Source organism: Herpailurus yagouaroundi, unplaced genomic scaffold, assembly GCF_014898765.1.
Source record: "Herpailurus yagouaroundi ecotype Mexico unplaced genomic scaffold, PumYag 195, whole genome shotgun sequence".
Classification (NCBI taxonomy): Eukaryota; Metazoa; Chordata; class Mammalia; order Carnivora; family Felidae; genus Herpailurus; species Herpailurus yagouaroundi.
In genome coordinates this window covers 6,537,927-6,561,534 of record NW_024412426.1, presented here as the reverse complement: position 1 = coordinate 6,561,534, position 23,608 = coordinate 6,537,927, and the positions used below count along the sequence as shown (strand labels likewise).

The window sequence follows — 23,608 nt, the reverse complement described above, 5'->3', positions numbered from 1 at the left end:
ACACACACACACACACACACACGCACAAATAGATCCCCCTGTTTTATATCTGTTTGAAATTCATAAATTTATTTTAAAGAAAAGATTCCAGAGGGTGGGAGAGGTGATGTGTGGAGGGGATGTGATAACCCACTGTTCCACAACATGCAGCATCCTAACGTCTTAATTTCTTGCACACTCTCATTGGACCTTGAAGTGAAGCATGAGCACAAAAAAAGAGAGATAATTAGGAGAAGTCTTGACTTTGCCCTAAACGTCAACTCTTAATACATTTTTCCCCTTTCTGTAATCTTTTCACAGGTTAAGTCCTTTTTAGTCTGAATTCAGTCTGGTAGAAAGCCTAACCCTGGAAGGCAATAAGACTGTCTCAAAGACAGCTCAGAACAATAGCTAGAAAAATTCTATATCCTTGTTTCTGCAGCAATTCAGAGTGTAGAGATGGAGAATATGGGAGGATATTCCACTCAGGAGAGGGAAGTGGACTGAAATGCAACTATACTTATGTTAGTCTGCTACAAAGCCTGCCCACGTTGAATTAAGGAGAAAGAACTTTTAGGCCCCATCTCCAGTATATGTCCACAGGTTAGAAACACAGATCCAAAGTGAAAGCAAGTAATATAGAAAACCAGAAGAGAAATATCATCTTTAGACTCCTTTAAAATTATACCTCCTACTCCTGGTCTATTTTTTTCCCCACCGCTATATAATTAACATGTAACATGCTGTATAATTTAGTTCCGTGTTAAATCTCTCTCTAGCTTTTTGTCTGTTTGTCTGATGTATTCCAAACATCTAGATACTACTTAATAGTTGCTCAATAAATATTTGCCAAGCGAATGAATGAATGAACGAATAGGAAGAGTGCATTTCTGAAAATGGTGCAGAACCCAGAATATGTTTGGAAACCGCAATAGGAGACAATAAATCATTAGATTATAAATCTGGAGCCTAAAGCCAACAAAAAAAAAAATGAGTTTACTGGCATCTAAAGACAAAATTAAGTAAAGAAAAAGAGATGGGGGAGGATAATATAATATTTAAAGGAAACTGTGCAATTGCAAACTTAAAGTCTGTATTTAAGACAATTAAGGAGAATTGAAATAGTAGGAATTCTAACCATTGCTTAAGCTTACAGAATACAAACGAATTTCCAGATTTACAGAAAAAAATAAAGGTAGAAAGAATTTTAAAAGGCACATAGTAGAGAGAGAAAATTGAGAACAGAGAACAGAACAGCACAAAAAATTGTCAGTGTCCGTGATGGTGGAAAAACATAATCATTAGAATAGAATAATCAAAAATAAAATTAAACAAAGGTTAAAAAACCCAACAAAATAAATGAATCCAGTGCAAGATTAAAAGAAAATCTTTAATTAAAAACAGAGGCACTTATGGAAAATAGGTTACCAATAAAGGAAAGAATATCAGGCCAGTATCAAACTTCTGTCTGACAGCAAATGTCAAAAGACGATACAGAAAAATCTTCAGGGTTGTGATGAGGAAAAGTTGTGATTCCAGAATCTGACAAAATGATCTTTCATGCAAGAAAGCCATTTGCAAACATGCAAATATTTATTCCACTCCTGTAGCTTCACTGAAAAAATTGTCTCTCTGAGGATTTATATAAGCTAATAATTGTGAGATAAACCCTCCTAATGACAAAGTATTTAAATGATATGCTGAATTCTTTCTTTCACAGTTTAAATGACACATGTTGGATCTCATGCTGGATTATACAACAATTAGATGACTGGATCACATTGCCTGGAGAAAGTATACAAAATTGTTCTTTCCACTTTACAAAGGTAAAGCACCACAGCACAACAAGTAGCCATTCCAAATGACAAGTAGATTAAGGAAGGACTTTCTGTATCTTTGAGGTTCATAGTAAAAGATCTGAGGGGCACCTAGGTGGATCAGTCAGTTAAGCATCTGACTCTTGGTTTCAGCTCAGCTCATGACCTCACGGTTTCGTGAGTTTGAGCCCTGTGTCAGGCTGTGTGCTGACACCGCAGAGCCTCCTTGGGATTCTCTCTCTCTGCCTCTCCCCCACTCTCACTGTGTGTCTCTCTCAAAATAAAAAATAAGCTCAAAAAATTTTAAAAAAGATCTGAGCCACTGTTTTTAGTTTATTTATTTGTTTATTTATTTAAAATATGAAATTTATTGTCAAATTGGTTTCCATACAACACCCAATGCTCATCCCAACAGGTGCCCTCCTCAATACCCATCACCCACCCCCTATTAGTTTTTAATTTGCAAGACTAATAACCTATCCGATGACAGACATGCCAACCAGCTTAAATTTATAATATCCATAAGGATCATGTTAAATATTTCCAAAAATCAATGATTAGGTATGATATCAACTTATGTCAACTACATCAAGTAAGCACACACTGCAACATGACTATAAAAAGCATAATCGTATCTAGTTACTTTCCTTTTTTATACATTTGTGCATTTTTCTTTTAATCATATACTACTATATATGAGAAAAGACCAATCTATATATGCAATTTGATAGATAAAATAGTCACGATCGTGGTTTTTTAAAAATCAAGCATAGCAAAAAGACTATTAAAAAATAGTACTGGATAAAGGAAACGTGAAATCATATACATACATATCTATATATACACACACAAAGTTAGATACAGATATATTATCTACATAGCCATATACACATACAGAAATGTTATAGAACACTTAAGTATCCAGTATTGCACTGTTCCTCATGACAAAAAACTAATGACCATTAAAGGGGACAGAGATATGACATATCATTTAAATGGAAAAATATGCAGCTGCTAAAACAATAAAGCAAATCTTCAGGACGTGATGAGAAAAAATTTGCAGGACATATTACACAGAAATAGCAAAGCAGAGAGTGGCTTTCACTTACATAATAAAGGACCATGTATATATTAATCACACACACACACACACACACACACACACACACACATTTATATGTACGCCCAAATGATGTCTAGAATAATAACGAGAAATGGTAACGGTGGTGGCCTCTGTGTAGATGATGGAGGGAGGGGGCTCAGATGCAGGCAGAAGACTTTGCTGTCACTCATAGTTTTTACACTGCTTGTTTCTCACTTGTTTACTCATGTACCTGTACTCCTGATTTAAATTTTTAAGGAAAGGTATACAGCATTTGACTTTAAGAGAGCATACCATTAACTATTTTCATGCCCAATGTTGCCACATAAAAGAGTATTATTTCTTCTCTGTATTGACATCGGCAAAACACCTGTCTTGAGTTACCTTGATTTATATCTTTCTTAGATTTATATCTTTTTATCTATGAGTTTTGAATGGCACTTAGCATGGCACGCCTTCAGACTTTCAGCAAACATTTATAAAAGTCAACCAGGAAACATTGCAGAAAGACAAAGAGTTTGTGAAACATAATGTATAATCAGGCCTATGCTATTTTTCCTTTCAATTATTATCCATAGTAAGAGTATCTTTATTATAACAACCTCCTTTCTATTATCATAAATGTACCATTTCCACCCCCTAAAATATCCCCCAAGGAATATATTGACTCCTGTTCCTGGTAGGAAATTTTTTTCCCCCAAGTCTGAATTTTTGAAAGGCAGAAAGTCATGGATTGGGATTGGTCGTTCTCTACTTTTCGAAAATACAGCATTTTTCATCGTGGTTACAGAAAACAACTCAGAATACACAGGAGTTTGGAGAACTGAAAATATCTAACACTATAATATCACTCAGAGCTCAGCAATAGAATACGATTTTCTTATTTTAAGAACTGTAGTTTCACATGGTTTCCTTCTGAGCACTATCCTTAGTTCTCCAAGTGATCATTTAGTGTGCTAGCATCTACATGAGCATATTTTTGCTATGTTTCTAAAATGGATTTTTACCCATATAAATTTGAAGTACCACAAAATTTTTGAAGTACCACAAAAATTATATTTTACATCAGTCTGGAAAAAAAAGTAGAAATTATCTAAGCCAATGGCTTTAAACCCTTTCTAGGAGTATGGATACCTTTGAGGACCTGATATACACTGTGGACCCCCTCTCCAGAAAACACGAAGCTTATCCATATGCCTTCTAGAAGTTCACGAGGCTTATTTCAACCTTCATTAGACAATGAGGGGAAAAAACAGTATATGCTTGAAAAAAATGATCAATATTTTGTACATGGCAGTTAAACATTGTTAAATATACTATCCTCTGAGTTTTCATAAAATCCTATGAGATAGCAAGCATATTTATTCTTATTCACCTATTAGGGAGCCATTTGAATATTCACATGTGAGGAAACTCAGAAAATGATGTAGTCAAAATCACACAGTGAATAAATATTAGAATCAAATCTCAAAGCTAGAGCTTCTATTTATGAACTCTATCCTTTTTTCCTTGCCTTACACTCTTTCCTTTAGTCCAAGGTTGGCAAACTTTTTCTGTAAAGGGCCAGATAGTAAATACTTCCAGCTTTGAGGGCCATATGGTCTCTGTTCTAGTACAAAGCAGCCAAAGATAATACTAAAATAAATGGGTGTGGCTGTACTCTAATAACTACATAGCAGGTGGCAGGCTGGATTTTGCCCACAGGCCACAGTTTGCTGACCCCTGCATTATTTTGCCTCTACACCAAAGATAACTCAATCTTTTAATTTATTTTCCTGGATTTAATGTTTTTATCATCATGATTCTGACTTTGTTAAACGATCATTACTACAATACATGCTAATGGAATCCCTAAATAACATCACCAATAACAGCAGAATTTCTGCCTAAAAGCTAAAATTAGAGTTTTACATATTAATTTTTATGTTCATTTTGAGATCGTTTCATGGATGAAACCACCATGTGGGGACGTCGTTTGCGAACACAATCTCTAATAATTCAACAGGAGCCAATATTACATATGAAAAATAAAAATTCCATTGCAGTGCTGGCATTAAGGGAGACATAGTTTGGAAAAGCAAAATGTAAAATATACTTTCTGTCACGTTTAGTTTGTTGGAATATCAAGTAACCTTTAAGAAGGGGCATTCAGTGAGTGTATTTGTTTATAGCATTTATTAAGACGATCACCAAATATCTGGGTTCTTCTGAGCACAGGGTAGGATTGCATTTCCCCACTTACGGTCTTGAAGTTGGTTTGGCCCCCATGTCATGTGAGTGAAGACAGTGTGTGCACTTACTGAAGCTCCATGAGCCAGTGTGCAGGTTCCCATGCACAGTTTCCCATGCTCTGGTCCCTATGCCAAAGTGACCAGGAAAGGCCACGGAAAGAAGGACGAGTGTCACCCGGGGTCTCTGAGCTAAAACAGTGGGCAGGGCCCTACTGTTAATCCACACTGAAGATACAGTGTGAATAAAAAAAAACTTTTATTTTGTAAATCCACCAAGATGTGGGGATTGTTTGTTACAGGAAATAACTTAGCATATCCTAACTAATATAAAGGCATACATTTAAAAAAATCATATAGCAAACAGATTTACACAAATGTTAATCTTTATTATACTCAAGTAATAGTAATACCTCAAGGTTACATTATATACTATTTCAGTGATCACACTGTGGATTATCTATAGGTCACTTAAATAACCAATCAGCTCATTTCATGAAACCAAAATACACGTTAACTACATGAAGAAACTAGTCAAATCTGGCACTTAGCATTGTGATAATAAGTGGTTTGAGCAAACCCTAATAAATTACATGAAGGCAAACATGATATGTATTATGAGTGAAAATGGGTGCATTCAAGGTGTAAGAAAAATATACTTCTTTCTATGTTGACATTAGTAATATAAATAAATGTGCAAAAAATAATATTGGCTTATTTTAATAATAAGGTAATAAAAATTACTCTAATAAAATCAGCTTACTCTAATATACTGTCATTCAGGATGCAAACTATTTTCACGTACATAATCTTATTTAACCTTCACAATAGCTCTGTGAGAAATACTAGCCCCACTGACAAACAAGAATATTAAGGATAATAGAACAGCGACTAGATCAATAATACAACCCTAGCTAGTGGCACAAAAACCTGGACTTAGATTTTCTGCAGTGAAATCTGATGTCCCTTCTATTGGATCATTCCTTTAAAAAAGAGGGAGAAATATGTTCATCCTAAACTATACTATGTGAGTAAAACTAATGGAAGTGTCTGCATAAGTATGCCCAGCACATTATTTAGCTGTGATACAATGTATATTAGGAGATCATGCCCAGATCTATTATTTTTTTTTAACTTAAAACACAGCTCCCATTATCTACAAATGCCCCTGAAATTACCTATGAAAACACACATTCTTTGAACCAGCAATTTGGGCAGCTTATGACTTTCATACCCCTCCTTTCCTTTTTTTCTTCTCTTGCCGCTTGCCCTTGGAAATTTTACGCTTTGATAGCATAGAGGGGAGCCTAAGCGCATTAAGGGAGAGGTGAAACACATCAACGAAATTTGCCCATGTATTTGTTGCTTTCGTTTTGATAATAAAATTGAAGGTGGAAGAGGCTGAAGATTTGTAATTAATGTGCATTTTTGGATGACCTGTGACTTTCAATTGTTCCTATTATCAGTGTTTCCCCCCACCCCCAATGGGATGTCAGAACCAAGAGTTGGCTGCGTGAAATTCCAATTTCCAGTTAGAATTAGTCACATGTACATTGTACTTCATATCCACCCAAACCACCATACTTGCACACGAACCTCATTTGGCACAGGTACGTCTTTTGTAAACATCATGCTACATTTACAGCACCGCTTAAATAACAATGCCAATTTTCCAAGAGTAAGTTTGCACAAGTCTAAAGAATTTCACACACACAAAAAGGATTGGGAAGCAAACAAATATGTAGCATAATTACTAGCTGAAAGGAGACAGGTCCAGACAAAAGTTATTATCAAATGAATTATTTGAGGCAGTTACAAAAAGTATTTTTTTTTTTTTTTGATAATCATCTCACCTAGTTTTAATCCCATTCAGAGCAGTGCTTGGACATTTGGTGGTCAGTCAGATGCTCTACAAAATCGATAACCCATGGTAAACCATGCTCCATGTCAGTGGTTGAGAAGGGGGGGAAGGCAAGAAAAAAATGGATTCTGTATCTCTTTCAGGGCATGAACTTTGTGACAATTGCTTGCTTCCAATTTTGGAGTAATTTCTTGATCACAACATTTGACAGTGATAGCTTTCCAGAAGATTAAAAATAGGTTATTGCAAACTTTTCAAAAGTATGCAGAAACATATAAAAACGTATTTTTTTCAGAGTACAAGGAGTTCCTGATGTGAACATATCCAAGAAATGAAGGACCACTATGCCATTATCATAGCCAGCCCTCCTCTTTCTGGGACCTTCAGTTTCTGTTAATCCTGTACTGTCTTGCTGTGTGTTTTCTTACTACCAAAACCAAACAAAAATGCTGCCTCACTCCCGGGAAGATTATATTCCTAATGTTCCTCAACCTCCTTCCAATCAGCACGGGATTCTAAGAACTAAGGGTTCTGAATTGAACTTCTTTGTGACTGATGTAACAAATGCATGCCCTGAGAAAAGATGACTAATCTATTTCATTATTTCTTTGGAGTCTACAATATATTTATGTAATAATTCTGCTTTATTGCCTATCAAATGTGATTCTGTACTCTGCAAACTTAACTACCATTCAGAAGATACTTTCTCTGAGAAATGCATGTTAACTTGGAAAAGAAATAAACCTATGTGAAGATTTTGAGTGACAGGAACATATGTTAACATCCTGAGATAGGCTCTATTTTCATTAATTTAAGTGGACGGGAGGAGAAACAGAATCAAAGATCCAAAACAATCTCTTAATTTCAACGTCTGTGTTTCAGCTGCACAAGGCCAAAATTACTTATTTTGGAAAAAATACTCACCCACTTTAACAAACTGGCATAAAGAAAAATGCGATGAGATTGTAGGGTCAGAGCTAGAAGTCACCTTGCAAGATTGCCTTTTAAGCTGCCTAAAAACATTTAATTTTCCTTTCAAGTGGGTTTCCGAAAACCAATCTGCAATGCTCTGAGGACAGCCGAGAGACTAGTGAAATGCCACAGAATAATGAGCGTACTACATTAATAAGATAACACTCAACACCCAAAGCTTACAACAACATCATCCTCTGGGAGAATGCTCTCTGTCAAATTCTACACCACTGTTTCAAGTCTACTCATTTCCCAGTTCGGATTGCGGCTTCATGAAATCACCAAACTGAACAGAAAGTAGTCTGACAATTTTCCCCTCACTCTTTCAGTTGTAGCTTTCTACCATATCCGACAGAAACGGTGGACTCCCTGCTAAAGACATGCATAAGGCCTCCCAGTTTACAATATAGCCTCTGTCTTTCCCAGACTGACGTTTCTTTGATTTGGAACCGCTGGTTAAAGTGATTCTAAACCTTTACTTTTGTTTTTTTTTTTCCCCGTTTTTTTTTTTTTATTGTTGTTGTTGTTATTTGTTGTTGCTCTTTTTCTAATCAATTAGGCATTATGTTAAACAGGCGAAATAGGGGTTCACAGTAAATGTGTGGCCATCGTCATAACAGCTTCACCAACGGAATCTAGGTAAAAGCGAACTGAAGGCGGTGGGCTGGTTCAAAATACAGGAAAAATAAACATAGAAGCTGCATAACTGATTTCAATCTCGACACTGAAGTGGTAGAAAACAAGAGTCCTTTGTGAATAGGAGAACTGCCACTCCAAGGAAATGTGTTCCATAAGCCTCAACATGATGCTTGCAGGATCTTACAGTTGCTGGAGTCCACAGTGGTGCCCTTGTTATTTGCATTCTGACGCTCAGAGATCGTGACTGAGCGATAAGCTTGGGCAGATCCTGGCCCTGGCATTCCAATTTACTTTCCGCTGGGGAAAATCTCATTATATTTGAATGCCTTCAGGTAATAAAATCATCTGGCATCTTATTCTAATCTTTAAACCGAACTCAAAGTATTACCCATTGCATCATTTTTGCCAACAGTTTGTCCTAGACCGTAAGTGATTTCTTATTAGCTTTCAAATAACTTGGAAGAGAAAACACGAGTAGCCCCCCTTTGGCATTGTTCTTAGGGATAAGTGTATTTCCATCAGCGAACTTTCTCTCTCTTTTTTGTTTTTAATCACATGTCTGTCGAGGTGGTGGCGAGGAGGGCAAAAAGGGGACAGATACACGATTTACCCTCCTCGCCGCCACCTCCTCGGTTCAAGGCGACATCTTCGTTCACAGGGACTGATGCGACAACCTTCTCTCTGGCCTTCTTGCTTCCCCTCGTGCCCTCCGAATGGCAGCTGAGTCACATCATCCCTCTCACGTGCTTAAATCTTTCAGCGGCTCTTCCCACGGGATTCAGAATGTTGCCATGACTTCCTGAGTCCCAGACGCCCTGGCTCCTCTTGATCTCGCTAACCTTGCTTCTTCCTCCACGTCCTGCCACGGGGACTCATCCGTATCCCTTGAACATGCCCACGTCCGTCCCCCTCAGGCTCTCTGCCATTGCCGGCCCTCTCCCTGAACCTATCTTGGCTCTTCCCTACCTAGCTGCCGTCTTCTCATGCTTTGAGGTCACCTGCTCAGAGAGATCTTAAATCAGCCTCCTTCGGAACACCTCCCCCCACGTGCTCCCCCCTCTATCTACTATCACCACACATGAACTTCTTGGGTGGCATTTATTGTCATCACTAATGGTCTTTTTTTTTTTTTATTTTTTTTTATTTTTTATTTTTTATTTTTTCAGCGTTTATTTATTTTTGGGACAGAGAGAGACAGAGCATGAACGGGGGAGGGGCAGAGAGAGAGAGGGAGACACAGAATCGGAAACAGGCTCCAGGCTCCGAGCCATCAGCCCAGAGCCCGACGCAGGGCTCGAACTCGCGGACCGCGAGATCGTGACCTGGCTGAAGTCAGACGCTTAACCGACTGCGCCACCCAGGTGCCCCTTTTTTTTTTTTTTTTTTAAATGTCCTGATTGATCATTCGTCTCTTCAGCCCACCACCTTGCGTTCCTAGTCTGTCTGAATCAAAGAACAAACAAGCAAAAGTTGAGGGAAGGGCGACTAAAGTGAAGCTTCTGAATAGAACACAATGTATGAATCTTGGCCATTGAAAAAAATTCTTTTCACGGGCTAGACTAGCCCTGTCTAGGAGTTGCAAGCCTGCTGCTTAAATATTCATTTCAATACTCAACTTCTGTTAGTCACCAAGGCCTGTTGAATCCTGCAGCTAATTACTTCAACATTTTGTCTTCCTCTCTTCTTGCAACATCAACTCCAACCATCTCAGTGAACCCTCCCATCCCCCTTCTGTGGGTCACTGAGACGGTCTCCTAATTGCTCTTTCAACTGTCAGTCTCCACGCATCCTCTTCTTGACAGATGCACCTTCTAAAGTCACTTGCAACCTGTCACTTCATTCTCCAAAACAACTACAACCACAAAAAACCCAAAACCAACGGATGTTCTGTCTTATTGTAGTAGGTCCCAAATTCTGAAAACTCAAATTATATTCAGCTGAATTCTTGCCATCTGAACCAGCCAATAATATTAACCGCTACTCCTTTAAACAATTCCTCTACTCTACGCAAATTCTTACTTTTCTATCCGCAAAATAAACCAAGCTCATACCTCTTTGTATTCTTGCTCAGTCGCAGACCTGGGAGGCTATTTCCCCCTCCATCGACCTCAACCAAAACATTTTCTTCAAAGCATAGTTCAAACCAACTTCTCTAATTAAGCCTTTCGTCCCAGCTCCAGCCCACATGTACTTTCCTTTTGCTCAATCTTACTCCGTTGTTTAAGCCACTGTTGCATATAACATTTGCTTATACAAGACTCATTTCTGTTATTCTTCAGTTATTTCATAAGTGTACATTGTATCTCCCAAGTTGGACTGTATCTTTTATGTCCTGGCAGTGGCAGAAATAGCACTGATCCAACAGGAGCCACTGACATTGACTTGCTCATTTACATGGTTCTGAGGATAAATCCCTTCAACTGCAAACAACAATTCTAGATAACTTGGAATTCCCGAGTAGAACACACTGTTCCCTAGCCCTAATCTCTCCCACACAGACTCCCAGTGCCTATGATGTTCCCCTTCCACCTTCACTCACCTGGAAAACTCCTAATTCTCTTTCCAGTCTCCCCTAAGATAACATTTACTAAGAAAAGACAAGTATCCCTTGTCCCTTCCTTATCCATCTACCTATCCCAGTATCTCTGTAACATGTAGCTCCTAGATGTTCCCATTAAATACTCTTAACCCATAGCATGTGACACACTAGATTATAAATGACTGTCTGTCCACTGGCCTTCCTGACTGGTCTGTGTGCAACTTAGGCTCAGCCAATTTATCTTTTATCTTTATAGCAGCAGAATGATGGTGCTGTATTATTTGTTGAATAAATAAATGAACAAACTAACAAAAAAGTTGGTCATAAAATCTGTTAAAAGAGCTAAGAATGAGGGCGCCTGCGTGGCTCAGTGGGTTAAGCATACGACTCTTGACTTAGGCTCAGGTCATGATCTCAACGGTTCATGGGTTTGAGCACAACGTCGGGCTCTGCGCTGATCGTGCAGAGCCTGCTTGGGATTCTTTCTCTCCCTCTCTCTCTGCCCTTCCCCCCCTCAAAATAAAGAAATATTTTTTTAAAGAGCTATTAAGAATGTGGTATAATAGGTCAATTTAGCATTATGTAATTTACAGCAAACCACAGTTCAGACCATTTAGAATGCCTATTTGTTATTAAATTCCAAAAATAATTGTTAAGCACCCCCTGTGGATCAAGCATTGGGGATGCACAAAAGATGCAAACACAGAAAAATCCCTAACCTCACAGAACTACTTGCATCTTACTAAGTGAGGTGGAGAGGAGTATGGTGTTTGCTCTGCCTCGTAAAGCACACAAATGCTCTCAGTAGAAGGTTTCTTTCTGCAAGGATGCTGACGCTGAGATGATGCCGGCTTGGACCAAAATGGCGGCAGTTTGAATGGTGAGTAGCAGTTTAACTGTGGATGTGCTCTGAGGTAAGAGCCAACAGAATTGGCTGATGACTGGAAGTGAGGTTTGAGAACAGCGAAGAATGGACTGGAGCCTGTGCAACTGTGGAATGGAATTTGTGCAGGGTTTGGAAGCATATGAATTGGGAGAGTATGTAGATATATGAAGAGAAACTGTAAAATTAGGCCTTAAGTTTTAATAATCTGTTTTGTATCATTAAACTTCCCTTGGGCATACTTCCAATGATAATAACAGTCCCTTTGGCTTCTTAGGCAAATTGATAACACCAAATAGACGCATCTTGGACAACTGTAGCTAACACAGCTCCATCAAGCACTGCCTGTTCCAGGCACCGTGTAAAAGCCCCTGTAATTTATTCTACAAAACTGTCTCAAATTCTTTTTTTAAATAACTAATGCAATGCAGCCAGCGCTAGAGGTTACAATGTCTGTGATTGTTAAAAACCACTTCAAAGCTCACATAATTATTGTCATTACAAAGATTAATAATTATACTTTGAATTTTATTGGATGATGACTTAAGTGTCAAAAGGACACGCATAAAGAAGCCAAAATTTTTATCCTGCCCTAGATCATAATCTGTTCTAAGGTCATAGGAGATGACCTTGACCTAGGAGTAAAAGACCATGGAGGAAGTGTGGGTGACCTAGAATGACTTAATCCACCTAAGACTAAAGCCTGAGATAGAACAGTAGAGAATGTGGTCTGTTGTCAGGTAGCTACCTAAACAACCTAAATAATCAGCTACTGTGCTTAATGGCTATAATTTGGGGTAAGGCTGGTAATAATGGTTTATTTTTTCATGTGTTGAAGTATATGTCTGCAAAACTTACTGAATTTGGGATTCAAGATATGAGACTGTTTACAAACATAGGATGCAACAGTAAGTCAGCATAATGACTAAGTCTCTTGCAGAATAATTTAGTGGTGGTCATGAAGAGTTATAACTTGGACTTTTGAGTTTTCATTGGGCAGAAACAAACCACTCTCACTGAGTCTGTGAAGTTTTTTTTCTCTTCTAGACTCTAAGTAGTTTACACAATAAACAGTTATTTCCATAGTAGAAATGGCCAAGATGTCTAAGCTCTGAGGTTAACCTGTCATTATGGTTAGAAATCCAGGTTGCCATTCTTCCAGATTTTCACAGCCATACCACTTTTGACCTAGCTGCTGGAAACGGAAAAGTAAATATAGTTCCTTGACCTCTCAACAAAGGCAAAAATCACTGGCAAGTGATCCAGCACAAAGAGTCATTATGGTGGATTTGGATAATGACAAGACTCTACAAATTTTTTTTTCCAAAGGAAGATTTTAAGCAAGAGTTCATCCATACATTGTCTCTGTCCTCTTATTTAGGACTCTGATATAAAGTACTGATTTGAAAATCTTATCCACTTCATAATTTATCAATGGCATCACCTAATAATATGAAAACTCTTAGAATCGTAATTCACACCCCAAAAGCAGACATCAGGCCCATGAGAGGAAATCTCATCACAAGCATATGTCGAAGGGAAGAATTCTTCCACTTAAAATTCCCTCATAACTGGGATGAGTCATTTCCTTCCCTATCTTGAAAATTATGTTTTAAACCCACCTCCTTCCATGTAACAAGACAGCTGTAACCCTTCCTAATCCCCACGGCATGGCAAGCATGGATTTCTCTATGGGGTCTGTATTTATAGCCTCTGGATATTTCTTGGGCACTGAATGACTAACTACCAGAAGAAAAGTCATCTATATACACCCTCTCTGCTTCCTAGAAAGTGCCGAGTGTATGCACAGTCAAGCCCAAAAAGAGACCCTGTTCCACTATGAGGTCCTTTTTAGCATTATAACAAACAACATGAGTAGAAGGCAAACAGCGAGGGTTTAGACTTTAATTCTTTTTGTAATCTTCATATTTCGGTGTTGGTTTTTTTATACATGTGCACTACTGCAAACACAATATATTTTTAAAAGTCCCTGAAGCAATCATGACACGCAAGCATATAAGAACAGGGATAATCTGTTGAACTATAGAGTTAAAATTTACAAATTGGTAAAGGTCATATCAGATAAGAACTTCATGAAAAGAATGTCAGAACGGTACTCAAATGTTTTCTTTCTACACTAAAGAATCAAAGAGGCAGGGAAATTTAAAACCACTTGTCCCCCCCCCCCAAAATCATCATTTCAAGCCATTTCCTGACATCCTTATCCATTAGTCAAATGACTCAAGTACACTGCTTTTGGGGTTCATATGCATTTTAAACGTAAATTAGTATTCTGGTACAATCACAAATTCATTTCCACCATCCCTTTGTTCAAACCTTTCAACGTTCTTTTCAAAATCCATTTACGAAAATCTAGTTTTCTACATGCTATAGACCAAATTGACCCACCATAAAAGAAAAATTCAAACATGAAGTTTAGCTCACAAGCTGTACCAAGATTAGAAAACAAGATAAGTTGTCTCCTACCTATAGTTGTTATAACAGTGCCAGCAAAGAAGAAGGAACTTCCCAAATCCCAGTGACTGATTTGATTGGAGGTGTTTCCTAAAGGTATAATCCCTGCATTTATTGCTGCCACTATTTGCTGCAAGTTTAAAAAGAAATTTATCAGTACACATAAATCACACGGAGGCATCAAACAGCACATATTTCACCCTAGTTGACGAATTAGACAAAGAATCCATTTTAAGGCTTGCTTTTTCATTTGGAGTATACAATACAGATTAAGGCTTTCTACTAAATAATTTAATAAGTTACATGATAAGAAAATTGTATTTGATATCAAGTGAATGGATCTGTATGGAGCATATCATACTGCACCAATATGCATTTGTATCTCTTCTGTTAGCATATTGAGTGACTTATTTGAATCAACTACTATTTTTTTAGGAAGCAACACAGAGCAAAAATATTGCACACTTACAATTTAAATAATATATAAAAGCTTCATCAAAAAGCAGGTTATTTCCAAAGTGCTAATCATTTTGAATGTTTCAGCCAAGCCTAGTTTGTGTATAGCTGTAGAGTGTATATAACAATAAGATGCTTTTTTAAAAAGGCAATAGCAATTCACTATCAAACTTAAGTTACTCCATGTATATCTAGATTCTTAGAATCTCTGCAGATTCTTCATAAATTCAATTACCATCTCATAGCATCACCAAAATATCACCGAAAGCCCCTAGATGACAATCAACAATATTCGTATAGGGACACTAGGATCTGGACACTGCCTTGAGTGGTAAGGAGAGACAGACAGAAAGATGACATTATAATCTCCCAAATCATCAGATGTTGAGCAGAGGATAGGGATATCCAGAAGAACAAAACACAGAAGAGAACATGTTAGGAGAAAATTGTGTAGTAAAAGAGAGACATACGGATTGTAGGAAAAGGTGTTTTCTGCATATAGTTTTAGAGATCTTTATCATTTAATTTCCAGATTTTAAAATTGGAAGGAGCTTCATTTGATAGACAAGGAAATTAAATACTGAGAGAGGTAAAGTGATTTGTTTAAGCTCAGTCTACTGGCAAGTGGACAAAAACTGCACTGTGAAAACGGAGGGCACTACCCGAGAAAGTTACCATCAGATGGAAAAGAGCATGGAATCCAGAGCTGAAAATGCAATATAAAATTACATTTGTCTGATTTGTTTTACCTTATAAACTAAAACTTTAGTAGTTCTGTGTAAAGTTAATTAAATGGCAATGCTCTCTTAAAATTTTAAACAATATAGGGACGCCTGGGTGGCTCAGTCAGTTAAGTGTCCGACTTCGGCTCAGGTCATGATCTCATGGTTTGTGGGTTCAAGCCCTGCGTCGGGCTCTGTGCTGACAGCTCAGCGCCTGGAGCCTGCTTCAGATTCTGTGTGTCCCTCTCCCTCTGCCTCTTCCCTATTTGCTTTCTCTCTCTCAAAAATAAGTAAATGTTAAAAAAATTTAAAAAAAGTTTTTAACAATATATATTTATTATAAAAAATTTAGGAAAATACAGAAAGGCATAACAAGAATAATAAAACTTATCCACAATTCCAGACTCCAGAGATAAACACTGTTAATGTATTAAAGTATCTATTCCTGGTGTTTTGCTACACTTTTTACATGGTTGGATTTATGAAATATATGAAACATATACTCTATTTTTACTTAATATTTTTCTATATGTAGTTTTTCTTTGTCATTACCGTATTTACTTAATCACTGCCAGATATGTAGACATATAAGCTGTTCTAAAATTTCTTACTATGAAAAGTGCTGCTCTGAACATATTTATGTATAAATACATTTTTTTTCATTTCTGAATACTTCATTGGGACAGATTGCTAGAAATAAGTTTGCCACATTAAAAACTATGAATATCTGGGGGCACCTGGGTGGCTCAATTAATTGGTTAAGCATCTGACTCTTGATTTCGGCTCAGGTCATGATCTCACAGTTTGTGAGATGGAGCCCTGCTTCCCGCTCTGTGCTGACACTTCAGAGCCTCCTTGGAACTCTCTCTCTCTCTCTCTCTCTCTCTCTCTCTCTCTGTTTGGCCCTCCCTGGCTCACACGCATGCACGTGCTGTCTCTCTCTCTCTCTCTCTCAAAATAAATAAATAAACATTAAAAAAAGATTATGAATATTTTAACGTTCTTGATATATAGTAGCAAGCAGCTGTCCAGGGAGGTTGTTATAATTTACAACTGCACTCCCAACAATTTACAAGTGCATAGCAATGCTATTACCTCTAATATTAATATTTTATCCTTAGTGAATTGATAAGAATTGTTTACATTTATATATCCTTTATTGTGTGTAAAGGTAAATAACAATGCTTCCTTTATTATCCATTAAATGTACACAAATATAGATAAATGCACATGTATGCACACAGCACACAATGAAGCTAATTTTGAACATATTTCCACTGTTTGGATGTATATGAAATCTATAAATTAATTAAGGAAACTGAACATTAATGCATAGAGAAACTTCCTATCACAGAACATGGTATGAATCTCCAGTGATTGAGTCCCCTTTAATTTCCTGAAATAAAGTACTTATATATGCTTCACATAGGTCTGTAAAGTTATTCTTAAGTATTTTATGTTTTTCCATTTTAAATTATAACTAGTCATAGCTGCTGAATACACAAATATATATTGCCTGTTCTCTGCACTAGTAATTCTCATTTTTTTTTCTCAAAACCACTTTAGACTTGTATATATGAGTTATAACTTTTGATATTTACTATATTTATTGGAATTTTTAATTTTCAAAACGTTTTGATTAATTCATGTAAAAATAAAATAAGGCCATTATACATTAACATAAGTAACCTACGTTTATGAAGATTATTATGTTTTCCAAAACAAAAAAAAATAGTGAGAACTGAGGCACTGTTTTGTAACTTAAAAATCTCTTTTTTTTTCAATATATGAAGTTTATTGTCAAATTGGTTTCCATACAACACCCAGTGCTCATCCCAAAAGGTGCCCTCCTCACTACCCATCACCCACCCTCCCCTCCCTCCCACCCCCTATCAACCCTCAGTTTGTTCTCAGTTTTTAAGAGTCTCTTATGCTTTGGCTCTCTTCCACTCTAACCTCTTTTTTTTTTCCTTCCCCTCCCCCATGGGTTTCTGTTAAGTTTCTCAGGATCCACATAAGAGTGAAAACATACGGTATCTGTCTCTCTCTGTATGGCTTATTTCACTTAGCATCACACTCTCCAGTTCCATCCATGTTGCTACAAAGGGCCATATTTCACTCTTTCTCATTGCCACGTAGTACTCCATTGTGTATATAAACCACAATTTTTTTTATCCATTCATCAGTTGATGGACATTTAGGCTCTTTCCATAATTTGGCTATTGTTGAGAGTGCTGCTATAATTATAAATCTCTTAAATATCCTGCTTGATAGAAAACATTTAGATTCTAATATATGCTTCTGTGTTCAACCTACTGGAGAGCACATCACATAGCCTCTGGAAAAACTCCACTGTAAACTCATGAGGCAATGAGAGCAGAAAAGGCAAAAACATCTCAGTATTTTCAAAAAAATAGCTTTGACCACATCAAACCTCTGAAAGGGTCTTGGGACCACATCTTGAGAATCTGCTATATACTGAACTCGTATGTTTCTTTTTTTGTCTGATTTTGTTTTCTACCTGGAGAACCAAAGTAAGCAAGCATATAGCTTACAAATAATGGCATTTTATCTCTGCATCTTCCAAAAGTTATGTTTTATTACCTTTCATCTCTTATTACATTGGCCAGCATCTCCAGAGCAATGTTAAATAAAAATAATTGAGAGCAGACTTGTTTGTTTTTTGTCACATAAAAAGTGGTTTTAGTGTTTTATCATTAAATATATTTACTATTGGCAAGGAAATGGTATTTAATTAAATAATTACAAGAGCAGGCAAATAAAAGGGACACATAAACACAACTTAAAAGCCTAAAAATGTCTTTGGAAATATTTTAAGATAGCAATAAACATACAAGGGATGTCCACACAAACATTATAAGCACAGGCACAATAATCTCTAGCTTTGCAACTCCCAGGAAAACTAATGCTTCCAGTAAAAAAAAAAAAAAAACAAGGAAAAGGAGGTTGGGATTTAGATAGATTATAACTGCATCCAAAGTATAGTTTTATATTTTAGAGACATTTCGTTAACACATTCATTTATTCAAAAATATTTACCAACTGTTTATGATGCGAGGTAATGGGGAAACAACAGAGAAGTAACAAAAAATAAGGGTGATAAAGTGATAAGTGAAAAAAGATAAAACACGTCTTTAGACTCCACCCTATTAAATAACATTATTTGATTGACTAGATGCAAGCTAATTTTGCCAACAATTGACTTAAAACAGCCTACGTGGTCAGCACCATTATTTTAGCCCATTCTTTTGCTTCTCAATGATGAGGTGCAACATTACCCAGACACTGGGATAACATCCACAAGTTATTTAAATGCAAAGGAAGCAAATGTAGACTCAGAAACAGTAATGCTTGGCAATGTGTGGGTTGTAGATAGTTATCACAGAGCTTGAGATGGAACTGGTGACATGTCAGATCACTCACTATGAGAATGAGTCTACCATGAGGTTCCTAAATTGGAATATTCTTACGATTTTATTTTATGTTTTTGTACAAGGTCTCTTGGTCAACAGCTACAAGAAACTGCATGCCCTTTGACAAGTGTACTGATATAGATCTAAGAGTCTCTGCAATTTCATCAATTCAGGCCATCAAAGCATTTAACAAATGCCTTCGTTAAAACTGTTTGTGCATGTGCCATATAATGTGACTAAAGTAACAATCATGTCATCAATAATAACTTCTGTGGACAATCGAGTCATGTTGATAAGTTACAAATAAAGTGAATTGTTTAGATGAGAATAAAGGACATTTTGGTCCTATAAATTTAATCCTAACATATTAGTACTTGAAGTCTTGATTAAGGAAGGGCTTCCAAACTTAAAATATACAATTAGAAACAGTATAAGATAATCTTGTTTGGATTCACATTTCATTTTTGCTCTTCAGTACATAGACAATCCTAGAACGTGCGTTAAGAAAAAGAAACTGAATACATGGTTCTACTCAAGAATATAAATTGTAACTTCAGAAACAGAGCTCTAAGAGCTTTATACTCACTGAGCTGATAAAGGTAATTACTCATAACAGTTATGATGAAAAATCCGAGTTCCATGACAGCGATGTCTTTAGAACAGAAGTTCACAGAGTTCTACTGTGATCTTGTGCCTACTTGAATTGTAAGACGTTGATATCTCAATGTCATTTGGAGTTTTGGAACCATATTCAGCTTTGACACCAAACATTGATAGGACACACTTATTTGTAATTGTATGAGACTAACCTCGGAACGCAAGGCAATCATTGACTATCATGAAAATGTTCCCGTGAGCCCAATACCTAGGAACAACTTTTTCATGTGGTAAAAGGTACCTGACTAGCTATTTTGTCATTGAAGGAAATTATGTTGAAAATTAAGTAACCCTTCGTACCCATCAGTAAGTAACCCATCAGTACACCTGATGAATGTACTGTTTTCAGAGTGGGTTATATCATAGATCTTAAAACACAGGTCACATTGGAGGCTCTGATTTCGCTTTTTCCCTCCTTACTCAGATGCTCAGATGTTCATGCCCATCTAAACAATACAGAATGTTCTGAAGGAATGCCTTCTCCAAATTCCTCCTCTGTTAATATTGTAATCATGACTTCATTAAAATACATTTTCATACCTCTAATCCTAAAAGTAAAGTCACATTAAAGTTTTAAATGATGTAAAAATTCTAAACTGCGGGTATCAACTATTAGCTCCCAACTGGGTCATACCAATGATGTATCATTGACATATCATTGACGTGGCTCAATGACAACTTCTTTTGGCTGGGTATTTAAGACGGACCTCATGTTTTTCTCATATGGAAAAGAACACTATTTCCAATCACTGACATCAGGGGCCAAATCCAGTTATACTTACACTGGCATCTGTATTATTAAACAGTTCCTTAACGAGAAACAAGAGTGTTATCTTGCCAGGTTTCCGTAAGGAACAATTATATATCTTTTTGTGCCACTATTTGCTTGTGGAGGAGCAAGTTTTATCCCGAGAGGGGCCTAGCCTTGAGGAAAAGAATGAAATCACACGTTCACAACACCTCATCTGAACAATTCAAGTATGCAAGCAAGATTATTTTGAAAGACTTGAAGAGTCCATAAGGAGAAAAGCAAAATAATAATTGATGCTCTCGTTGCCAAAGAACTTTGTGAGAAGACATAGCAGTAGGTATCATTACTATGTATTGTTATACCACAAAAATAATCATCATCCATCAATTATGCACCGTGACGTATGAGTACCGTTGCCAAAAGCTACAGGATCATTGTTGATCCCATTCCTAATCTTCTGGGTATATGTCAACACCACGATCACCTAATGTCAGATGATGTGAACTGCTTTCAAGGGTCCTGCTGATAAATCCAGAGACTATCTCAAGATGGCCTTTACTCTTACAGGCGCATAATTCACATACGTCACTGTGGAGCCTAGGCAACCCTGACTGGTATATTTGAATCAATGCAAAGTCACATTTGTTTGTGTATTTCCTAATAGTTTTTCTTTTTTTTTTTTTTTTACAGTTTATACATTTAGAGAGAGACAGAGAAAGACAGACAGAGAGAGAGAGGGGGGGAGAGAATGAGCTGGGGAGGGGTAGAAAGAGAGGGGGACAGAGATCCAAAGTGAGCTCTGTGCTGACAGCGGTGAGCCTGATGCAGGGTCCGACCTCACGAACCGTAGGATCATGATGTGAGCTGAAGTCTGACACTTAAAGAACTGAGCCACCCAAGCGCCCCTAAGAGTTCTTTTAAACTTGATGGGCCATATCTATCTGAAATGTTCTTTACAGATATAATTTGCACAAGAAGCTTCTCCTCTGATGTCAGTGACACGTGGTAGTCTTTAATCACTGGGACTGCTTCTTGGACATATCAAATTAGGTTCAACTGAAAGGGAGCATCATAGATCTTTAGTGTAAACTTATATACAGAGGAATCCCATGCTACGTCCTTTGTATTACTGGGAAAAATGCCCAGAAACTATGGGCAGAAAATGTTCTTCATTTTTTTGTCCTTTCATGGTATTCTGGAAGCTAAAGTAATGACACTGGCTTCCTTGCATGAGATAATATTTCTGTCAGAGTGCCACTTGGGACCATTGACAGTCCAGCGAGGGAGGAAACAACTTCTTGAAAACCAACTGTATTACCATATTGATCCACAAGACTATCCTAGTCCAGCAGCAGCTCTCAGCTAATGACAGTACTAGGTTGAACCATATAAAATTGCCAACAGCTAAGCCCTTCTGGGTCTATAAGATGGTAATTTCATATTAGCATACAAGAGAATAGCATGTAATAACATGCTAACTTTCATTTCGGTGGGATATTTATTACTGCAGCATTAAAGCTAATTCCTGGGGCGCCTGGGTGGCGCAGTCGGTTAAGCGTCCGACTTCAGCCAGGTCACGATCTCGCGGTCCGTGAGTTCGAGCCCCGCGTCAGGCTCTGGGCTGATGGCTCAGAGCCTGGAGCCTGTTTCCGATTCTGTGTCTCCCTCTCTCTCTGCCCCTCCCCCGTTCATGCTCTGTCTCTCTCTGTCCCAAAAATAAATAAAACGTTGAAAAAAAAAAAAAGCTAATTCCCATAAGCAGGAACTGTGAATATCAAATCAATCTATTACGTTCTTGCTTATAGTTCTATGTGAAGAATATGTACATCTTAGATTGATTAAAACCCTGTATGGCTGAGAATACTGTTTTGAGAAAACATGGGCCAACTGATGAATTCTTATTGGGGATTCCAGTTGTGTCCAACTTTTGCATATATCTGAAAAGGCAGGAGTTTTATCTAATAGTTAAGACGTTTATATTTTGTAAAAGGACATTTATATATTCATCATTTGCTATCAAATATTGCATATAGTATACATTCTAGCCTCCAATTTGATAAAGGAACTTGAGACACATTACATGAAATTTAGTTTTTCAGAAATTCTATAGTTATGCAGAGATAAAACTTTTGTTTTAGCTAGGAAAAGTAGAGGAATCTACATAAATCCCTGAAATAATGAGAAATTCCAAAATTACATTCCACAGTTAAATAAACTGTTATATACAAGTATTGACAAAGGTTAGATTTTTAAACTAGCATCGATAATCTTTTTCCTTTGAGAAAACATATTACTGATTTCTGTGAAGAAAGAAAATGGAGTAGTACATTTGCATATTTTATACAGAACACAGGTGATTAAACCATTCTAAATTTAGAGCCTGGTAAAGAAGCAAGTTTTCAAGGTTTCTCCAGTGTATATCTTTTAAGTAAGAAAGGTAATGCTATGATGTTTTTAATCTACTGTTCTTGCTGGATACAATTTGAATCAGAATACATTTCATGTTTTTTTTTTAAAGGCTTTAAAAATCTTTGAATGTATTTCCATGTAATCCATTACCTATGTTTAATCGCACATTAATTAGAAACTTTTTTTTTAATTATTTTTTTTTAATTTTAGGGCACGCGAGAGAGAGAGCATGAGTCAGGGGGAGGGGCAGAAGGAAAGCGAGAGAATCTTAAGCAGGTTCCACGCTCAGCGTGGAGCAACCTGGACCCTGGAGTCATGACCTGAGCCAAAATCCAGAGTCAGACACTCACCCGACTGAGCCACGCAGGGATCCCCAATTAGAAACTCCTTATAAAGAAGCATCCTTTTTTTAAAAAAAACAAAAAACTTAAATCTTTCTTTTTTTTTTTTTAAAGCAAGCTCTACATTAAATGTGGGGCTTGAACTCACAACCCTGAGATCAAGAGTTGCGCACTCTGCCAACTGAACCAGCCAGGTGCCCCCCAAAACTTAATTCCTATAACCTAAAAAAGGATAGTATTTCCTAAGGGAAGCAGTTTCCGCATACTAGATGTTAGAAAGCACCTCTAAAAATAAACATCTTGCTTACCTTCCCATGTCTTTCCTTCTATTTACAGATTATAC

At 37.1% G+C, this 23,608-nt stretch overlaps 1 protein-coding gene across 3 annotated transcripts in view; it reads right to left on the bottom strand.

Annotated features, from left to right (window-relative positions):
* The window catches only part of KCNK2 (potassium two pore domain channel subfamily K member 2), a 197,112-nt gene that overhangs the window by 71,951 nt on the left and 101,553 nt on the right, over positions 1-23,608 (bottom strand). For all 3 annotated transcript variants that reach the window (XM_040446465.1, XM_040446467.1, XM_040446464.1), the window contains exon 3: positions 14,508-14,625. In XM_040446465.1, the coding sequence (XP_040302399.1) occupies positions 14,508-14,625 (118 nt within the window). The remainder of the gene's footprint in view (positions 1-14,507; positions 14,626-23,608) is intronic.